This window comes from Stegostoma tigrinum, chromosome 17, assembly GCF_030684315.1.
Source record: "Stegostoma tigrinum isolate sSteTig4 chromosome 17, sSteTig4.hap1, whole genome shotgun sequence".
Taxonomy (NCBI): Eukaryota; Metazoa; Chordata; class Chondrichthyes; order Orectolobiformes; family Stegostomatidae; genus Stegostoma; species Stegostoma tigrinum.
This window is the reverse complement of record NC_081370.1, coordinates 871014-890146: the sequence shown is the minus strand read 5'-3', so window position 1 is coordinate 890146 and position 19133 is coordinate 871014. Positions and strand designations below refer to the sequence as shown.

The following is a 19133-nucleotide window of genomic DNA, read 5'->3' as shown; positions in this document are numbered from 1 at the left end:
TGCCAGAAGCAGATTATTAATATATTAACGCCTACACTACAGGAAGGCTGTATTCTTTCATCTATTCTCAGCTAACTGCTTAAATTGGATCAACGGTCGGGGTGCTACATTCAGCAACAGCCTTTTGCAACAAACAGCTTTCAAACAGTTCAGTGTTGCCAACAGCGTGGACCTGATTTCAGGGGTTACCCCATGTAACATTGTGTCCCAACCCCAACAACAAGGAGCTAAATGCATACAGTCAACAATATCATACATATTACCGTGGATTGCCACATACCCTTAGACAACTCAGATTTGAGTGGGTGAAGGACAGAATCATCCGGGGGCATTCTCTTGTTAGAAAGCAGCCCAAGTTGGACATCAGTCTACACTGTCTGCCAATAGTTACCTTCAGCAAAGAAGCGCTCGATGAGGTATTGGAACTGAAGACAGGGCCCATGGGTCTAAACCCAGATGCTGAAACCATCAAGTGAGAAACAGAGAGAAAAAAAAAGGATCGATGACGCAGCAAGTTACAGCCTGAAGGGTTGACGGAAGTAGATTCATTCATTACTCACAAAAGAAAACTGGATACAGACTGGAAAAGGAAACACTTACAGAGCCACGGGGAAAGAGGAGGAATTCAGTAACTTTTTGAGTCTGCACTGACAGCTGGGTGAAGTGGCAGCCATTCTGTACTGTACTGTTTAACAAATTGCATGGATACAGCAAATTTTAGTGCAAAACAAACATGGTCCATGGTCCCAAGTCAGATTGGAAGACAGCCAAAGAATCGAGCACGGGATGACCTTAAGCAGCATTTGGGAAGGAGGGGGACTGGGAGATTTAGGGAGAGAAGTAGTAGTTGTCATGACCAAACTTCTCAAAGTGCTTTCCAGCTGAGTAAATACCTTGTGAAGGCTAGTCACTGTCTGACGGTTGGAAACACTGCACCAAGTTGTGCACAGCAAACAGCAATGCAGTAATGACCAGATAATCTGCAGTTTGAAGAATAACTGTTGGACAGGACACGAGGGATAATTTCCCTGCACCCATTCAGAATAGCACCACCCGGTCTTTTATAACTGTTGAGCAGGTTTAACATGTGAAAGTTGGCACCTCCAGGGAGGCCGTACTCTCTGACTAATCAGCCTTGTTATTTATGCAAAGACCCAGAGCAGGAATAAATCTGGGAATCTTGTGTCTCAGAGGTAACAGTATTATCAAATGAGCAACATCTGACACACAAATTGCTAAGACAGTGTGACCTAGCTGAGGTCAGGGAGGAACACAGGTTAGAGAAAGGATGTCATTTATAAATTAGTGAGAAGAATGGCAAATCTTGGGCTGGGGGATATCACAGAACAATGTATCAATAAACACTGCAGCTATGGGGGAAACAGACATTGTGTTGGACACGGATATCAATGTCATCTACATTTGATGACACTGTGCGCTATACGCAAGGCTTTTCATAGTTGACAGTAACAAGAGTCAATCACCCTCTTGACCAGGGTTTAGCCCTGCTTATTCACATCAGCAATTATTTTAGACCAACTAACTTGGGACATCTGCTTCCCAACCTGCAGCTCATCAACCTATAAACCCTGCCATCACGGTTACAATTCAACTGCCCAAGACTAATGCTATCAAATTCAAACCACTATTGCTTACAGCACCCACCAAACACACCCACCTCGGCCTCCCAGGACAGAGCTCTGATATCTTATGTCCTGACCACCAGGCAAGCAATGCTCCATTACCCAACCTCCTCGTCAAGGAAGACTCACACGCAGAAGCAGATCGCCATCGGTTCAGAGACAGCTGCAAGCTGCACATCGGAGGGTCATGAGAGGCCCCATCCAAATCCATCAAACAGAATGGAGCAGAGGACCAGTCACTGCCAAGCCAACAACTGGCCCCACGCAAACTTCCAAGTGATCGCTTTGAGAGAAGGAATGCCAGGCACTTACCAAGGGAGAAGGGACAAGAGCAGAAGCTGGTATCCCCACTTTTCCCAACGTTCCATTGTACCCTTGTGGGATCCCAGGCATGCTTCAGAGACAGCTTTTCCTTCAGGAGCGCAGGCTGAAATATCACCACAGGATTTGACATGGACCAATAGCAACGAAGCTGCAATCAACAACAGCGACCACAAACACCACACCGCCACTCCATCCCACCGCACCCCACTCCTCCAAAGACAATGGGATAAATTGGCAACTGATCAGAGCTCTGCTGCTATCCAGTCATCTACCAAAATCCTCTGCTCTGCACCAATGACGACTCCTCCAGCATCAAACAGGAATACCCATTTTCAGTCGCTTTCTGTAGCAGTGTCATTGACTCTCCCCTGAGGGCGGCTCTTCAAAACCTCACTATTCCTTCAGCTCTCGTTCCATGTGTCTCAGGACCACCATCCTTACCTAAAAAACCAACCTCTAGCCCACTGCACTGCTGAAACCTTCAGCCAAATCTGTGTGACCCTGAGCACTCCACTGCTTGTCCCAGCCTGGCCCAGCAGCATATCCCCACTTGAGAAACGTCAAACTCACCCAAATGCCTGATTTCCGTCCTGCATCAGATAGTGCTGAATCAGCTCTGGGCAATGCGGGATTTTGGCAGCTCCTCCTCCCAATCCCAAAACCCCTCTCAATGTGCAAATCCTTAACTGTGTCAATCATCCCAACCTCTAATGTCCTCCATCCCTCCACGCATCTCACTCTCCATTCCTCCAATAATCAATTGGGAGAGGGGAGTGTGCAGTGGGACCTTGTGCACCAGTCACTGAAGGTAAACATGAAGGTGCATAGGTGGGTAAAGAAGGTAAATGGTATGTTGGCCTTCATTGGGAGAGGTTTTGAGTGCTGGAGTTTATAGGCCTTGGTGAGGCCACACCTAGAATATTGTGTGCAGTTTTGGTCTCCTTTTCTGAGGAAGGATGTTCTTGCTCTCGAGGGAGTGCAGCGAAGGTTTACCAGGCTGATGCCAGGAATGGCAGGACCTATGTATGAGGAGAGATTGATTAGGTTAGGATTGTTTTCACTGGAGTTCTGATGAATGAGGGGGATCTCATAGAGACTTATAAAATTCCATCAGGACTGGACAGGGTAGATGCAGGGAGGATGTTCCTGATGGTGGGTATGTCCAGAAACAGGGGTCACTGTCTGAGGATTCAGGGTAGATGATTCAGGACGGAGATGAGAGACATTTCTTCACTTAAAGAGTGGTGAGCCTGTGGGCCTCATTACCACAGGAGGTAGTTGACACCAAAACATTGATCGCATTCAAGAGGCGACTAGATATAGCACCTGGGGTGAATGGGATCAAAGGTTCTGGGGAGAAAGCAGGATCAGGCTATTGAATTGGATAAGCAGCCATGATCATGAAGAATGGTGGAGCATGCTCGAAGGGCAGAATAGCCTCCTCCTATCTTCTCTGTTTCTACATTTCCATGTGTCTCCAATATGCTCGTTGCCTGCAATAGTTAACCACATTTAATGGCCCCGAGATCTGGAATCCTGGTCCTAGCCTCCTCCTTTAAGACTGACCTCCAAGGATACTTGTGCTCACCCTCTTCTAGATGCTGCCATTTTTATTGTTTCATGTTATACTTCCACGCAGTGCTTTGCATAAACGCTGAGGATTGTCATCACTTCGGAGGTACAGTGCTTCAGATTTACAAATAAAAAAGGTTCTGAACTCCCAGACAGGTTTTCCTATTTTTTTTCTCAGCCTTTGAAGCACAGACAGGCCAAAGGAAATAAAACAAAGCAAGCACTGCCCAATGCCACAGGAGAAAAACAACAACAAAATAGATGAAGAAGATCAGAACAGTGCTTTCCGTCCCATGCATTATCTGATGGCTGCTGCAAGGAGAGACACAAACAATGTGCTGAGACTGCGTGCCTTGAAAATCAGGGGACGTCCCTGTGTGCTTCTCTTCACCACAATCAGCCTCACAGTCATTCAAAAGGCCTGGCAACTCAAAGTTCAAACCTGCAACGTGCCATTTGCTTCATCAAGAAAGATTCACCAGCAAATCCTTTTTGTTTTGTTAAAAGTGAGCAAGACACTGTAGACAGCTGTTTACAGGTAACCCTGAGGAATGAACTTACCGACTGAGGTACTGGCAACTGTCACCTTGCTCTCCTCAAACCACTTTAATTGACCACTTTTCACAGGTGGTGCCAACAAAGAGACAGAGAAAACTCTTCCTTGCGCACACTTCTGACTAACAACCTACCCATTATTGGGGACAGAATGGAAATTCAGTCATACACGCGAGCAACGGCAGACTGGACCCACTCTCAAGGGTCATCATGAGCAACAGTCAAATTCTTGGCCTTGTGCAGAGTGTCATACTGGTAGATGTATGACCAATCGTATCCCCTCTGAAACCAACTCCAACTACCAACGCCAGCTTATTGTGACCACAGGACAGTGGATATTCAGGTCTTTTTAAAACATTCTTTCTGGATAATGTGGCATTGAGTGCACATCTCCAGTCGCTTTTGAGGAAGGGGCAGTGAGTCATCTTTTTTGAACTGCTGTTTGTTTAACAAAGATGCCCGCTGTTTGCAGCAGTGTTGATGTCCCAGAAACAATGAAGGAATGACAACATATGACAATGCAGGGCTTGGAACTGGCAACAAAGGCATTCCCAGGCATTGCCTCCCCTGTCCTTCCAAGTGAAAAGGACCATGGATTCGGGAAGTGCTGCCAAGCAGGAATGGTAATGCAGAATTCTGGGGTTCTCTCCCTCCGAACTTGAGAAAAATCAAGAACACCTATTTGACACCAGAACCCACATTGTAAATCCTTAGCTTCTGAACAATGGCATCTCCACGATGCCAGTCACTGGAGTATCATGACCTCCCAATAAGGACTTTCTCACCTTGATCTGTACTGCTCTTAAGAGTTTGTTTTAACTAGATATTCTTTCATTTCAAGGACAACTGTGAAGCATAATTTTCAGGGAATGATGGGAGAAAATTCAAAGGCATGACACAGCACAGGAAATCTCCTACAATAAAGCCAAGACAATTACACGCGTGATCACAAAGTAACCAGTTTATTTTTGGTTCATGGCTGCTTGTGATGGAATTACATTTCCAATGGAAAACAAGCCCAGACTTAAAATTTACCGACAAACAGCCACTCCGAAAATCCTGAGCAGGAGGTAAATCTTTCTTTAAGATCACTGCTGCGGTTGTAGCCACCATACTCCTGCATCTCTTCCTGTCACACCAGAAAGCAAACAGGACTCGCCATACAAATACAAAGGCTACAAGCACAGGTCACAGACTAGAGATACTGCAGCAAGTATCTCAACCCCTGACTGCTCAATGCCTGTCTGCTGGGATACTAGGCACAAGTCAGAAGTGTAATGGCAAACTCTTCCTTTGCCTTAATGAGTGCAGCTCCAGCAAGAGACACAAAGCACAGGACTCTAAGCCCATCCGCCGAGTGCAATATTCACTCACTCCTCTCCACTGATGCAGCAGTGTGTACTGTACACAAGATTCATGCAGCAAATCATCAATGCTGCTCCAAAGGCACTCTCCAAACCCTCGGTACTCAGCAGCACAAAAGGAAAAAGGGCAGAGGATGCATGGGAGTCCCACCGCCAGCTGCAAAGTGCCCATTTAAAGACACACACCATGGGAAATCTCAGAATCCCTAGGGTAGAAACAAGCCATTTGGCCCAACAAGTCCACACCTCCCCTCCGAAGAGCATCTCACCCAGGCCCATTCCTCTAGCCTTTCCCTATAAGCTGGCATGTCCCACGTCTAATCCACCTATCTTGCACACCCCTAGACACCACGGGGCAATTTAGCACAGCCAATCCACCTAGCCTGCACATCTTTGGGCTCAGGGAGGAAACTCACAGAGACACGGGCAGTATGTGCAAACTCCACACAGACGGCCACCAGAGGGTGGGACCAAACTTGGGTGCCTGGCACATGGGGGGCAGCAGTGCTAACCACTTAGCCACTGTGCCACTACATCCACATTCCTGCACTTTCCCTGGGCCAGAATCCCGTAACTTTCCCGTTGACAATCGAGGCTTCTCTGTGTTACTTTAGTCATATCTCAGTGATATCGCAAAATGTACAAGTGAGACCAAGCAGCTCAGTCATTTGCTTTAAAACAGGAAAGCAACTCAACTATTCAGTCAAAAATTACCCTTTAGGTGTACACCACGCCTGCAGCCACCAGCACAATTTCTGGATAATCCACGCTCTGACGCTGCAGCTGATGATGCCAACTTTGCCCTAATACAGAGCAAGTCCAGGAATGGCCTCACACTGCTTTCTCAAATGAGAGTCACGGAAGGCCATACTCAGCTGAACAGGAAATTTAAAATGTATTTCCTTACAAGATTTTTTATTTAAAAATGGTATGAATTTCCAGTTAATTGAATGATCAGTAACACATTCAATGATATGTTACCACCCCACTAATTAAATTCCAGAAATTCACAGTCCCACTCAGTTTGATAGCAAAAGGCAATTGCCTAGGTGATAAACCTGATGAGGTGAATTCTATTCACTATTGTCGCTGAAGGAATGTTGCCACACTTGAGAGAAAGAAACACAGTCTGGACCTGACACAGGCACAACCCTGCGCCAGGCCCAGGGGCAGCACAGACCATGGGTCCCTCAACACATGAGTTTCAAAAGCACTGGTACACCCCGCCTTCTCCGCCCAAGATATTAACAACCAAACAGCTAAAATTGGGGCAGAGGCTCACAATCCGGTTACAATTTTACCAAGAGATGATCTTTCACTCACCGAGCCCCCACCCCTTCCCCTCTCCCCGAGCAGCTGGTCAGATTCTGACAACAATTCTCAAGTGGGCACCTCTGATGCCATTGTTCCTGAGTGTGCCTGGTATCTGGCCTGTCAGCAGGGGAAGGGCAACATGCCTTTCCACACCTGGTATTATGAACAGTTGAGTGAACCTGGACAGATCATTCACATTATCTTTCTCTCGCCCTTTAGTGCCATGATCAACGTAACATCAGGATCAGTACCTGCAGACAACATGCGCACGCTACACCCACGAAAGAAATGTTGCTGGGGTTTTGTCAGCATCCACAACTCATCCACATTACACATCCAAGCACATACAGATTTCTCTACTGCGACTTCTATCAAACGGTCCAGATATTTACACAGTTACAGACGAGGGTACACAAAATATATGCACTTAGCTACAGGGTATCAGCAAATCCAGAGTACATGGGCATGAGTGAAGCACAACAAGGCAAACATTACTAGGCTCAAGCAGTGTGTGTGCCCCATTAATTTAGCATCTGCAATAGCAAGACAAAGAAATACAGGTGTGAAACAGGGAAGGCACAGGCAACAGGTGCCAGGGAGGGAAAGAGAGGGAGACTCGGAGTGAGGCAGAAACTGGAGACAGAGACGGACTCAGAGTGAGGTGGCAAGAGACAGAGAGAGACTGGGACTGGAAGGGAAAGAGTGAGTGTGTGGGAATGAGGGGTTGGGAAAGACAGAGAGAGAGAGAGAGAGAGAGATAGAGAGAGAGAGGAAGAGACACAGAGACTGGGATAGTGAAACAGAGACTCGGGGTGAGGTGGCGAGAGAGTCTGGGAGTAAGGAGGAGAGAGGCAGACTCTGGGAGTCTTGTGCGGGGATGGGGAGGAAGAGGAGAGAGACACACAGAAACTGGGAGCGAGGGGGTGGCAGAGTGTGCTTGTGTGTCAACAACTAGCTAGATGAGTGTGTGGCTGTAATGGGGTCTGTGATAGAGGGTCTCAGCGGTGGGTTGGTAAGTCCTAGCCAATTAGACCCAGCTGGTAAAAGACCCATCCTGACTGTGCCGGGGTGGCCCACTGAATCACCCAGCAATTAGGCAATGGTGGATCACAGTCAGACTTGTAAAACCATCAGAGCAACCGTGTAAAGACAGTGAAAGATGCTGTAAGATCCTTTTGTGTGGAAGAATGGTTGCATGTTTAAGACTGAGAGATAAGGTAGGAGTAACTGTGGCACAGACAGTAAGAATGACAGACTGTAAGACAAAGTGAGACAGAGACGAGACTGTAAGACAGAAGCTGTAAGATAGACACAGAGAGGCAGAGGCTGTATGATAGAGACTGAGAGAGAAAGATAGTAATTCTTTCAAAAACTTTGAGTATGTAAGACAGACACTTTGCAGGAGTCACACAGAGGGAAAAAGAGACAGAGACTATGTAAGAGTCAGAACGAGAGAGAGAGAGACAGTGAGAGAGAGTGAAACACATAACACAGACACTCCATGAAGTAGTATAAGCCGGCCTGTGAGTGAGAGAGACACAAGCAGACAGAGAGTGACAGAAGCACACAGTATTCTAACAGAGACCGTGTGTATGAGATGCAGTGTGATTGCAATCTTTCCCTAATAAAACTATAGGAAAGAAGCTGTTTTATATGGGGATTTTAACCCAGTCCCCACACTGGATTGAGAGGTGCACCAGGAGGGAGGGAGGGAGCAGGAATGTGCTGTCCATTTGTAAGCAGCTCGCTTCGGTTCACGCTCACTCACCTTCTGCCGAAAAGCTTGAGACCGGTGAAGGTTTTGTTCGGATGGTGATGGTGATGGTGGACGTGGTGATGGTGGTGCTGGCGAGGAGACAGCGGGACCTGGTCGTGCTCAGAGGACGCGGGCAGCTCGGGGGAAGACGATCCGGACGCGGAGGATTCCTCGGGGTCGGCTCGCACCTCGTCCCCGCCTGGGTCGGGCTCCATCGCCAGGTCAGGGGGATAGAGAGGGGCACCGGCCGGCTGCCTGCCTGCCTGCAGTCGGTCACCTCTTCAGCCAGCACAGAGAGTCAGGGCCACAGCACAGACAGAGGCAGGCAAATACAGGGGCTGGGGGGGGGTGGGGGGGAGCAAACACTGGGGCTGTCCAGAGCATGGGAGAGGAGCCAGTGTTCAGCAACCAGAAACACACCATAGAGACATAGAGCAAAGTTGCAACTGCTCCTCCAGTTGTAACTGCACCCGGAAGTAACCGCATCTACATGGAGTGGGTTTTATATTTTTCCCCCCTTTTGTTCACATGTCAGAGAAGGTGGAAGACGGAACAGGTTAGCCTCCTGATCAGCTGGAGTGAAGTGACATTGCAGCTCCAAACAGGAAACACCCCCCCCCCCCCCCCGCAGCCCTGCAATGCTACAGCCAATGACCCCCTCTAATCTTGTTACAGTCCCTGCTCTGTCTCTCTCTCTCTCTCTCTCTCTCAAAAGCAGTCAGATGCTGCACGTTCAAGAACAGGAAGTTTCCGTGCCAGCAGTTAGAAGAGCTACAGGACCCTGATAGTTGCCTGCTGATCTGCCTCTTGGAGAATGAATGAAACTTTATTTTCGCTGTCTCTCTCTCTCTCTCTGCAAAGCGAGGGAGAGAAAAGGGAGCAAGTGCCGCCATCTGCTGTCTCTACCACCCTGCAGTGCCTTCCACTGCACGACAGTCATTTCCAGGAAAGGCAGAGTGGATCAACAGCCTCAGCGCTGTCCCGCTTAACACAGCCACTTGCATTGAGTTAACAAAGTGTGGAGCTGGATGAACACAGCAGGCCAAGCAGCATCTCAGGAGCACAAAAGCTGACGTTTCAGGCCTAGACCCTTCATCAGAGAATTACAATTCATGCATTGAGTTGCTACTGTGGTTCGCTCTATTGCAGGCACAGCATTTAATCGTCCCCCCACCCCCTTCCGAGTTGACCCGATTGCTACTGTGTATTCCACGTGAACCCAGCATTATTAATGGTAGGCACCCCCGCCCCCCATAATTGAATGGCTTTGCAACTCCCCATCACGCTGGCGGATCAAAAGTGCTTCACCAAATGGAGAGGACTGAACCGAATGATTAGACAGCAGAGTGCTGAGAAAAATCAGGCTCAAAACTCGAGTTTTAATTCCTCGCCATTGAGTGCTTGGGCTGAGGGCGGAATTTCCGACCTATCGGAATCTCAGTTCCGGGTTTTTGCTTCTTGTTTTGTTGCAAGATCCCACGAACAAGGTCACTGGATCTGGGACAGTATTGCAGCCAATCCCGTTCGCTAGTCTGATTCCCACAGAGTTGCTGCCCTTCAACCTGCGCGTCCAGCCAATCCTCTCCCAGGACTATTTCACTCCAGCCACACCTTATTGGTTGCTGTTTGCTGAATGGGTGAAAGCATATTCCATCAAAATAATTAATTCAAGCAACAAACTTTACAGTCATTGTTGCTTCACTTTATCTCCCGAGTGGTAACATTAGAGAACATTAGATTTTTGATTTATTTTTGCCACATGTTCCAAGATACAGGGAAAATTATTGTGTTGCATGCCCTCCAACCCCACCACACCCGGCACCTTCCCCTGCAACCGCAGGAAATGCTACACTTGTCCCCACACCTCCTCCCTCACCCCCATCCCAGGCCCCAAGATGACATTCCACATTAAGCAGAGGTTCACCTGCACATCTGCCAATGTGGTATACTGCATCCACTGTACCCGGTGCGGCTTCCTCTACATTGGGGAAACCAAGCGGAGGCTTGGGGACCGCTTTGCAGAACACCTCCGCTCAGTTCGCAACAAACAACTGCACCTCCCAGTCGCAAACCATTTCCACTCCCCCTCCCATTCTCTTGATGACATGTCCATCATGGGCCTCCTGCACTGCCACAATGATGCCACCCGAAGGTTGCAGGAACAGCAACTCATATTCCGCCTGGGAACCCTGCAGCCATATGGTATCAATGTGGACTTCACCAGTTTCAAAATCTCCCCTTCCCCTACTGCATCCCTAAACCAGCCCAGTGCATCCCCTCCCCCCACTGCACCAAACAACCAGCCCAGCTCTTCCCCCCCACCCACTGCATCCCAAAACCAGTCCAACCTGTCTCTGCCTCCCTAACCGGTTCTTCCTCTCACCCATCCCTTCCTCCCACCCCAAGCCGCACCCCCAGCTACCTACTAACCTCATCCCACCTCCTTGACCTGTCCGTCTTCCCTGGACTGACCTATCCCCTCCCTACCTCCCCACCTACACCCTCTCCACCTATCTTCTTTACTCTCCATCTTCGGTCCGCCTCCCCCTCTCTCCCTATTTATTCCAGTTCCCTCCCCCCATCCCCCTCTCTGATGAAGGGTCTAGGCCCGAAACGTCAGCTTTTGTGCTCCTGAGATGCTGCTTGGCCTGCTGTGTTCATCCAGCCTCACATTTTATTATGTTGCATGCTATCCAGGCAAATCATATTTTACGTAAGCATCGTAGAATTCCTACAATGTGGAAACAGGCCATTCGGCCCAACAAGCCCACAACACCCCTCCAAAGAGCATCCCACCCAGACCCACTCGCATATCCATGCATTTCCCACATCCAACCCAAGCATCCCTGGACAATTTAGCATGGCCGATCCACCCACCCTGCACATCTTTAGGCTGTGGGAGGAAACCGGCGCACCCGGGGGAAACCCATACACACACGGGGAGAATGTGCAAACTCCACACAGACAGTCGCTCAAGGCTGGAATCAAACCAATGTCCCTGGTGCTGTGAGGCAGCAGTGCTAACCATTGGACCACCGTGCCACCATACATCAGAGGTGGCACAGTGGCTCAGTGACTAGCACTGCTAGCCCACAGCGACAGGGACCCAGGATTAATTCCACCCTCGGGCAACCGTCTGTGTCGAGTTTGTACATTCTCCCCGTGTCTGTATGGGTTTCCCCCGGGTGCTTCGGTTTCCTCCCACAGCCGAAAGATGTGCAGGCTAGGTGGATTGGCCATGCTAAATTGCCTGTAGTGTCCAGGGAGGTGCAGGCTAGGTGTATTAGCTATGGGGAAATGCTGGATTACTGGGCAGGGGTGCTGCAGGTAGGATGTTCTAAGGATGGTCAGTATGAATCTGATTGCCGAATGGCCTGCTTCCACACTGTAGGGATTCTATTCTTTTTCAGAAAGAAACAGGGTAAAAGAACAGAATGTGGAATATAGTGTTACAGCTGCAGAGAAAGATCAACTCTAATATGTGAGAAGTCTATTCAAAAGTCTGAAAATAGCAGGGAAGAGGCATTCCTTAGATGACATGTCCATCATAGGCCTCCTGCAGTGCCACAATGATGCCACCCGAAGGTTGCAGGAACAGCAACTCATATTCCACTTGGGAACCCTGCAGCCCAATGGTATCATTGTGGATTTCACCAGCTTCAAAATCTACCCTCCCCCCACTACACCCCAAAACCAGCCCAGCTCTTCCCCTCCCCCCACTGCATCCCAAAACCAGCCCAGCTTGTCCCCGCCTCCCTAACCTGTTCTTCCTCCCACCTCAAGCCACACCTCCATTCCCTACCTCCTAACTTCATCCCGCCCCCTTGACCTGTCCGTCCTCCCCAGACTGATGTATCCCCCTCCTACCTCCCCACCTATACTCACCTCTAGAGGCTCCATCCCCATCCGTTTAACTTGTCTGTCTCCTCTCCGCCTATCTTCTCCTCTATCCACCTTCGATCTGCCTCCCCCTCTCTCCCTATTTATTTCAGCACCCTCTCCCCAGCCCCCTTTTCTGATGAAGGGTCTAGGCCCAAAACATCAGCTTTCATGCTCCGAAGATGCTGCTTGACCTGCTGTGTTCATCCAGCTTCACACTTTGTTATCTCGGATTCTCCAGCATCTGCAGTTCCCATTATATCTGCAATTTATTATCACTTGTTTCTTACTAAACGTACAGTGGACAGAGTGTTAAAAGCACATGTTAATTATCACAGATGTACCCGCCATGCTGGAGAAACTCAATGGATCGGGCAGTATCTGGGGAGGTAAAGCAGAGTTAATATTTCGGGTCCACTGACCCTTCTTCAGATCTTGCAGCACCACCCCCATTATCCTGCACCTTCCTATCTCTCTACTGCCCTCCCCCTTAATCTGCTGTCACACAAGATGACCATGTCTAAACAGCTGTTAACATTTCCTGCCTCCCTAGCTTCTTGAAGACAGGATGCTCCTTACTATGGACAACCACCAACTTCCCCATCATCAATACCCCTCCACTCCCAACACTGCTTTTCCTGCCCCCAAAATCTGCACTTCACAGCTGCACTTCTCCAGAGCCTGACAGCTCCTGCCCCAATGCCAAAGTTCAGCTCCACAGCCTCTGCCCCATCCCTGCTCCCTGGCCTGACACCCCAACCCTCCCCCTCCGTATTCTGTGGGTAGACTCAATTTGACTGACCGTGAACCAACACCCTTGACCGAGCAGATCAGAGAGTCCTGGACGAAATGTGCCCAAACTTCTCCCACAGGCTTTCACACAGCCTCCCCCTCCCAGGCTGACTGCTACAGCATCAGGGGTCTGTCTGTGGTTCACTCGCCGGACTGCAAAGATAAGTACTAGCCCAGCAGGATGCCTGAGCACAGCCCGGGGCTGGTGTTGGAGACTGTCCTCGACTGGCTGCACTGAAACCCCCACCTACCCTGACTGACAAAAGTCTCCATGGACTACTGTAAGGACTTCTACCCTTAGACTCAAGACATAGTTGCTTGCTTGCTTGGTACACATGCCATGTTTTTTTTTCTATAGAAACTGCTGGCACATGGTGCTAGGTGTAAGATTGATGTAGCACACTGCTATATAGCCGGAAAAACAATACAGCCTCTTTACTGAGGACTGATGACCAGCATGGCAAGCTGCATGGTTCTGTGACTGCACTAACTGGCACAGCAAGGCAAGGTATGGATGCTGTGAGCATGCCAGGAGGTGCTAAGTGAGTGAGTGAGTGCCTAGACGGCATACCCGCAGCCCTGAGATGCAACTGGTCCAGTCTTCACTCTGAGTGCCTTTGCCCAAAGTGTCCCTGACGCAGCCTCTCAACGGTAGTTGCCCCGGTGTGCCCAGCAATGCAGGTCCGAGCTCGCAGGGCACACTGCCTGTGTGCCAGAAGGATTGCTGTATTCCACACGCCAATGCCCATGGACGAAGAGTGGATGCGGATGATGCCCTTGTGTTATGCCCTGGGCTGCAGTTTGGTTGTACACAACATGGAGGTTGCCCAGAGCTAGTGGTGAGCTAAATGTGCCCCATCCTGATTTCCTTGTTGGTTTTTCCCCAATGTCAAGCACATTTGGCGAGGTTTGCAAAATAAAAGGCTGACTATTAGCAAGAAGACATTTAGCAAGCACTTAACTGGCAACTCCATCACTGCTCAGCAAGACACCTGAAAAACATTAAAGGTGGCGCAAGATGTTGAGTTGGGCTTGCGACATTCTCGCCCGACTGTGCCATGCAACTTACTGGAGATCATGACGCTCAGTCCCCGAAAGTCTTTTGCCCATAACTTAGCTTTCGAGGTGTCAGGACTGGAAACAGCAAAATGCAACATGGCTCATTTGTGAAGGATTGACATTGTCCATTCATTATGTGTGGATCAATCATGCAATTCAACTTGTCAATTGCGACCAATTCATTACTTTGGAATAGTAGATTGCAAGAGCTACTTGTCCTATTTGTACTGGTGAAAAAGAAGCAAAGTGACTTAACCCAAGCTCTTGGTCTATAGGTTATGGTAACTTGCTGGTGTATCCAAATATTTTTCACAGTGGCACAGGTTGTTTTTGGCTCCACTAGCCTTTTGGGCACTGAATGCTACCTACTCATTACATTTCTCAACTTGCCTCAAAATCGCTCTGTCAATTTCTATTTTTCACCTGCTCCCTTGACTTCTCTGCCAAAGGAAGCAGATCCATCCCATTCACACCAACGAACCTCTTCAGTTTCATACACCTCAATTAAATCTCCCTCACAGCCTCCTTCCTCTGTACCAAGTAAAATCTCTTCAGCCTATCCAACCATTTCTCACAGCTAAATGTCTCCAATGGAGACATTTTTGCAAATCTCCTTAGTATGGTCTCTCGTGTCCCAAGTATCTTAAATTACTATAAATATTGGTACATCTGTTCATAATTGAAGCTTTGAAATATCTCTCCAGAAGCACAGTTGACTTAGATGCTGAGTATAAAAATAAACAACCAGCATGGGTATGAATAGTTGCCATTTTAAAATGCCATCTGCTCCCAATGCAAAGATTGGGCCTTTCTTAAATACCTGCACATCTTCATACATGGCCTGTATCATCTGCATGTAGTAATGCAGTTATGGGGAGAAAATTGAAGTTTGGCTATTAATGTTGACTGCGTCGTCTTATGTCTGAAAAAGGCACTCAACTTGTAGACTGGCTGCCTGCAAAAACATAATTTCTGCAGCTTGGAAATGAACTGTAATGAGCAATTAAACACAAGCTCCATTTCTTTCTCAGTTGGATATATAGATGGTACAAAAACCAAGAGTGTTTTCCCAGTGCCCTGGTTAATATGAGTCCCTCATATTAACCAGGCCACTATTTTATGGACATATTGCTAATTGTGGAACCTTGCCATATTGCACATTGACTGCTATATTCCCTGCATGAACAACATTGTTTACACCTCATTGTTGCCTAATTGACTGTAAAGTATTTTAAAATGTCTTAAAGCTACACAAATGCAAGTTGCTTTTTTTTAAATATTGAGTGAACAAATGCATGCATATTCTAAAGGGACGACAGCTGCAACCAATCCTACTCTCCCACAGGTATGTATCATGTCTCTGTCTCTTCGTATGTTTCAAAACAACAGTCACATGGGTTTCTAATGAACCATTTAGAGTTTCTAATGTTTATCAATTGTGGCCTAGCAGATGGTAGACCCAAAGGAAGGAAAATACGGAACGGAGAACAATGGCAAATGGAATAGGAAGGATGTGGGTAGGGAATTGATGGCATCCAAGGATAACAGTAAGTGACTGACTGACGAGGTCGGGCTGTTTATGGTGATGGATCCAAACATCTTGGAAAAAGAAGCAACGGACTTGAGGTGGGTGTGTATGGAGGTGCACATATGTATCAATAGATGCTGTATCAGAGATAGTAGGAACTGCAGTTGCTGGAGAATCCAAGATAATAAAATGTGAGGCTGGATGAACACAGCAGGCCAAGCAGCATCTCAGGAGCACAAAAGCTGACGCTTCGGGCCTAGATAATCAAGAGCCCACCCCTCAAAAATGGAATACTTGGATATTTTCAAATGTTAAACAAGGTGTAAATCTTTGGTGACAGGTTGGTGTCGGGTTTCGCGTTTTTACCAATTTAACCCAACAGGATAACAGTATCTTCTCAGTGTCAGTTTGGACATGGTCAACACAGATCTTGAACTTTCAGAGGGAAGATTGTTGGAGACCAGCGAGGAGTGTTTTGGAATAATCAAGTCTGGAGGTGGCAAAGTTGCGAAAGAGGGTTTCAGCGGCAGATGGGCTGAGACAGGGCAAAGTTGTGGCATGTTACATAGTTGGAAGTAGGGGCAAATATGGGGCCAGAAGGTCATTTCAAGGTCAGCCATGGCAACTAGGCTGTGAACAGCCTGGTTCACTCTCTGATTCACTCGAAGTCGGGGGGTGGGATGCTGGGGGTGTTTGTAGGTTACCTTTGTGCCAGCCAACCTTTGAGAAATTTCAGGCAAAGCAACAGGGGCACAGGGCCACAGGGATTGTTTGAAGGCATATCTTGGCATTGTGAGTGGGCGGGGGGTGGCATTCGGAAAAGGAAAACTTTTTGAACTAAATCTCAGTAAGATTCCTTTTTACAAACTCTGGTCATGACGCTTCTGGGATGCTGTGTACCATGACCCTTTAATAACATAGACAGACTCTATGAAAACTGTGGAGGAGGAAAAATGCTTGTCTCCACAATGGAAGTGCAAGTTATGGGCTCATGAAACGAACTAGCCCCACTTTTAAAAGCAATTCCAAAAAGCTGGAAGGCCGTGGAATAGATTTGGTAACCATGGAATTGGGGTCCAGTCACCATTTTGAAAGGGACCCTACAGTCAACATGACTCAATGACAATCTGGCCTTTCATGCATACGTGATAAATTACAATTGCCAGAAAGTCACCAGAAACTTGTGTTAGGTGTTTCTATCCTGAGGGACGAGAGCTTTGGATGCAAGCAGCATGCTTTTTATCTTAAAAGTCCTAAAACCACAGAATCCAGTTGCAGATGATGTTTGTGGTACCAGTAAAAGCTTTGTTAACAAGTTCTCTAATGCTTATGTTTACCATAAGCGACTATTCCAAAGTTTATAACATGGTGCAGTTTTGTTAATGATAATTTGCTTCCCAGAATAGTGGTTAGTCCCAACATTATGACTATGGGTGTGTTCCTACTCGTGGCAGGGGCCTCAAATTTATTATTTTTAGGAATTCTTGTGCCCGAATGTGATTTGATGTAGTCTTTTTTTTTCTGATCTGTTCTCTTCCAATCCCTTCCTCATACAGACAAACATACAGAACAGAAACAGAAGTACACCATTTCTGCTCCTTGTTCCTGCTCCATCATTCACTAAGATCATGGTTGAGTGTTTGTGATTTGAATTCCGCACTCCCATATATCCCCAATAACTATCATTCCCTGCCGAACAAGAATCTGTTTACCTTTGCCTTCAGGGTATTGAATGATCCTGCTTTCATGACCTTCCGAGTTCAAAAATCACGTAACCCACTGAGAGAAGAAAAATTCTTCTCATTTCTATCTGAAAATGATGACTTCTGATTTTGAAGCAGCGCTCCCCTATTTCTGGAGTCATCACTAGAGGAAATGTCATTTCAACATTCGTCCGGTCAACATCATCCTGGATCTTGTAAACTTTCAGTCAAGTCACCCCTCGCTGTTAGAAACTCCAATTGAAACAAGCCCAGTCTGTCCATCCTATTCTTATAAGACAAACCTCTTTTTCCACCAACGAGCTAATAAACCTCCCTTGAACTGCCCCCAATCAAATTATGTGCTTTCTTAAATAAGGTGATCAAAGATGTCACCCTGCTTAAATGTCTTTACTTTTAATATTCATTTCCTCTCATAATAAAGGACTGCATCCCAATAGCCTTCTTGGTTGTATGCATTGTCTGCATTGTCAGCGCTGGCACACCTACATCTGTCCGCACTTTGGAATTCTGCAGTTGTTCCCCATTGAAAAAGATACTGTGCTTTTTCCTTTCTCCTGCAAACAACTTCACATTTTCTCACATTATCTCCATCTGCCAGATTTCTGCCCAATTACTCAACCCATCTATGTCTGCCTGCAATCTCCTTGCGCCTCCTTCACAACACACTTTCTTAGCTATCTTGGTGTTGTGTGTAAATTTAATTACTGTGACTTTGCTCCCCTCATATATGAGTCATTAATGTAAATTGTGAAAAGTTGATACCATAGCATAGACCCCCTAACAGGACTTCATTCATCTTAGCCTGGTGATCAGTCTCATTTATGCACACTGTCTTTCGGCCAGCCAGCTAATCTTCTACCCATGTGAATAAGTTACCTTGCCAATATCATGGACTTTTATTTTCCACAATGGCATTTGATATGGCACCTTATTATTAAATGCCTTCTGGAAATCCAAGAATAGTGTGTCTACAGGATTTCCTTTGTCCACAGCACGTATTATTTCTTCAATGAACTCCAATAAATCAGCTAAATATGACTTCCATTTGTTGAAACCATGCTAACTTTTCCTGATTGTCTTGAGTTTTTCCATGGGTGCAATACTGACTTGTTCATCACTCTAGCCAAGGGGGATCAAGACACATCACAATCATTTCAGTTCTTGGCATTCTGTACTCACTAACAGCACACAGATTAAAAGAATTGTGAACTGTAAGGAAGACAGTGTCAAACATCAAAAAGGACTTAGAAAAGTTGGTGGAGATGTCGAATCAATGCAGAGCAGCGTGAGATGATATATTTTGGTAGGAAGAACATTGAAAGACAATATAAAATAGGGGATACAATTCTAAAGGGGATGCATACATGCTGATCACTGAAGATATCAGGACAAGATGAAAGCAATTAATAAAGCAAATAATGTCCTCAGCTTCCTTAATGGGTTACAGAGAACAAGAGCAAACAGGTGATGTTGAACTAGTATAAGACCTGTGTTAGACCTCAGCTGGCCTTTTATGTACAGTTCTGGGCACCACATTATAGGAAGGATGTGAATGATTTGGTGAGAATGCAGGAGTGATTTACAAGAATGTTCCCGAGGGATGATAATTGCCAATCCTGAGGG

The 19133-nt window shown here is 47.1% G+C and overlaps 1 protein-coding gene across 2 annotated transcripts in view; it reads right to left on the bottom strand.

Annotated features, from left to right (window-relative positions):
- The window catches only part of dgkza (diacylglycerol kinase, zeta a), a 616491-nt gene that overhangs the window by 404289 nt on the left and 193069 nt on the right, over positions 1-19133 (bottom strand). The window contains exon 1 of one of the 2 annotated variants that reach the window (XM_059651885.1): positions 8541-9144. The exons of the other annotated variant lie outside the window; for it this stretch is intronic. Within the exon in view, the coding sequence (XP_059507868.1) occupies positions 8541-8743 (203 nt within the window). The 5' untranslated portion in view covers positions 8744-9144. Of the gene's footprint in view, positions 1-8540; positions 9145-19133 lie in introns of those variants that run through there. 2 annotated transcript variants of the gene reach the window in all.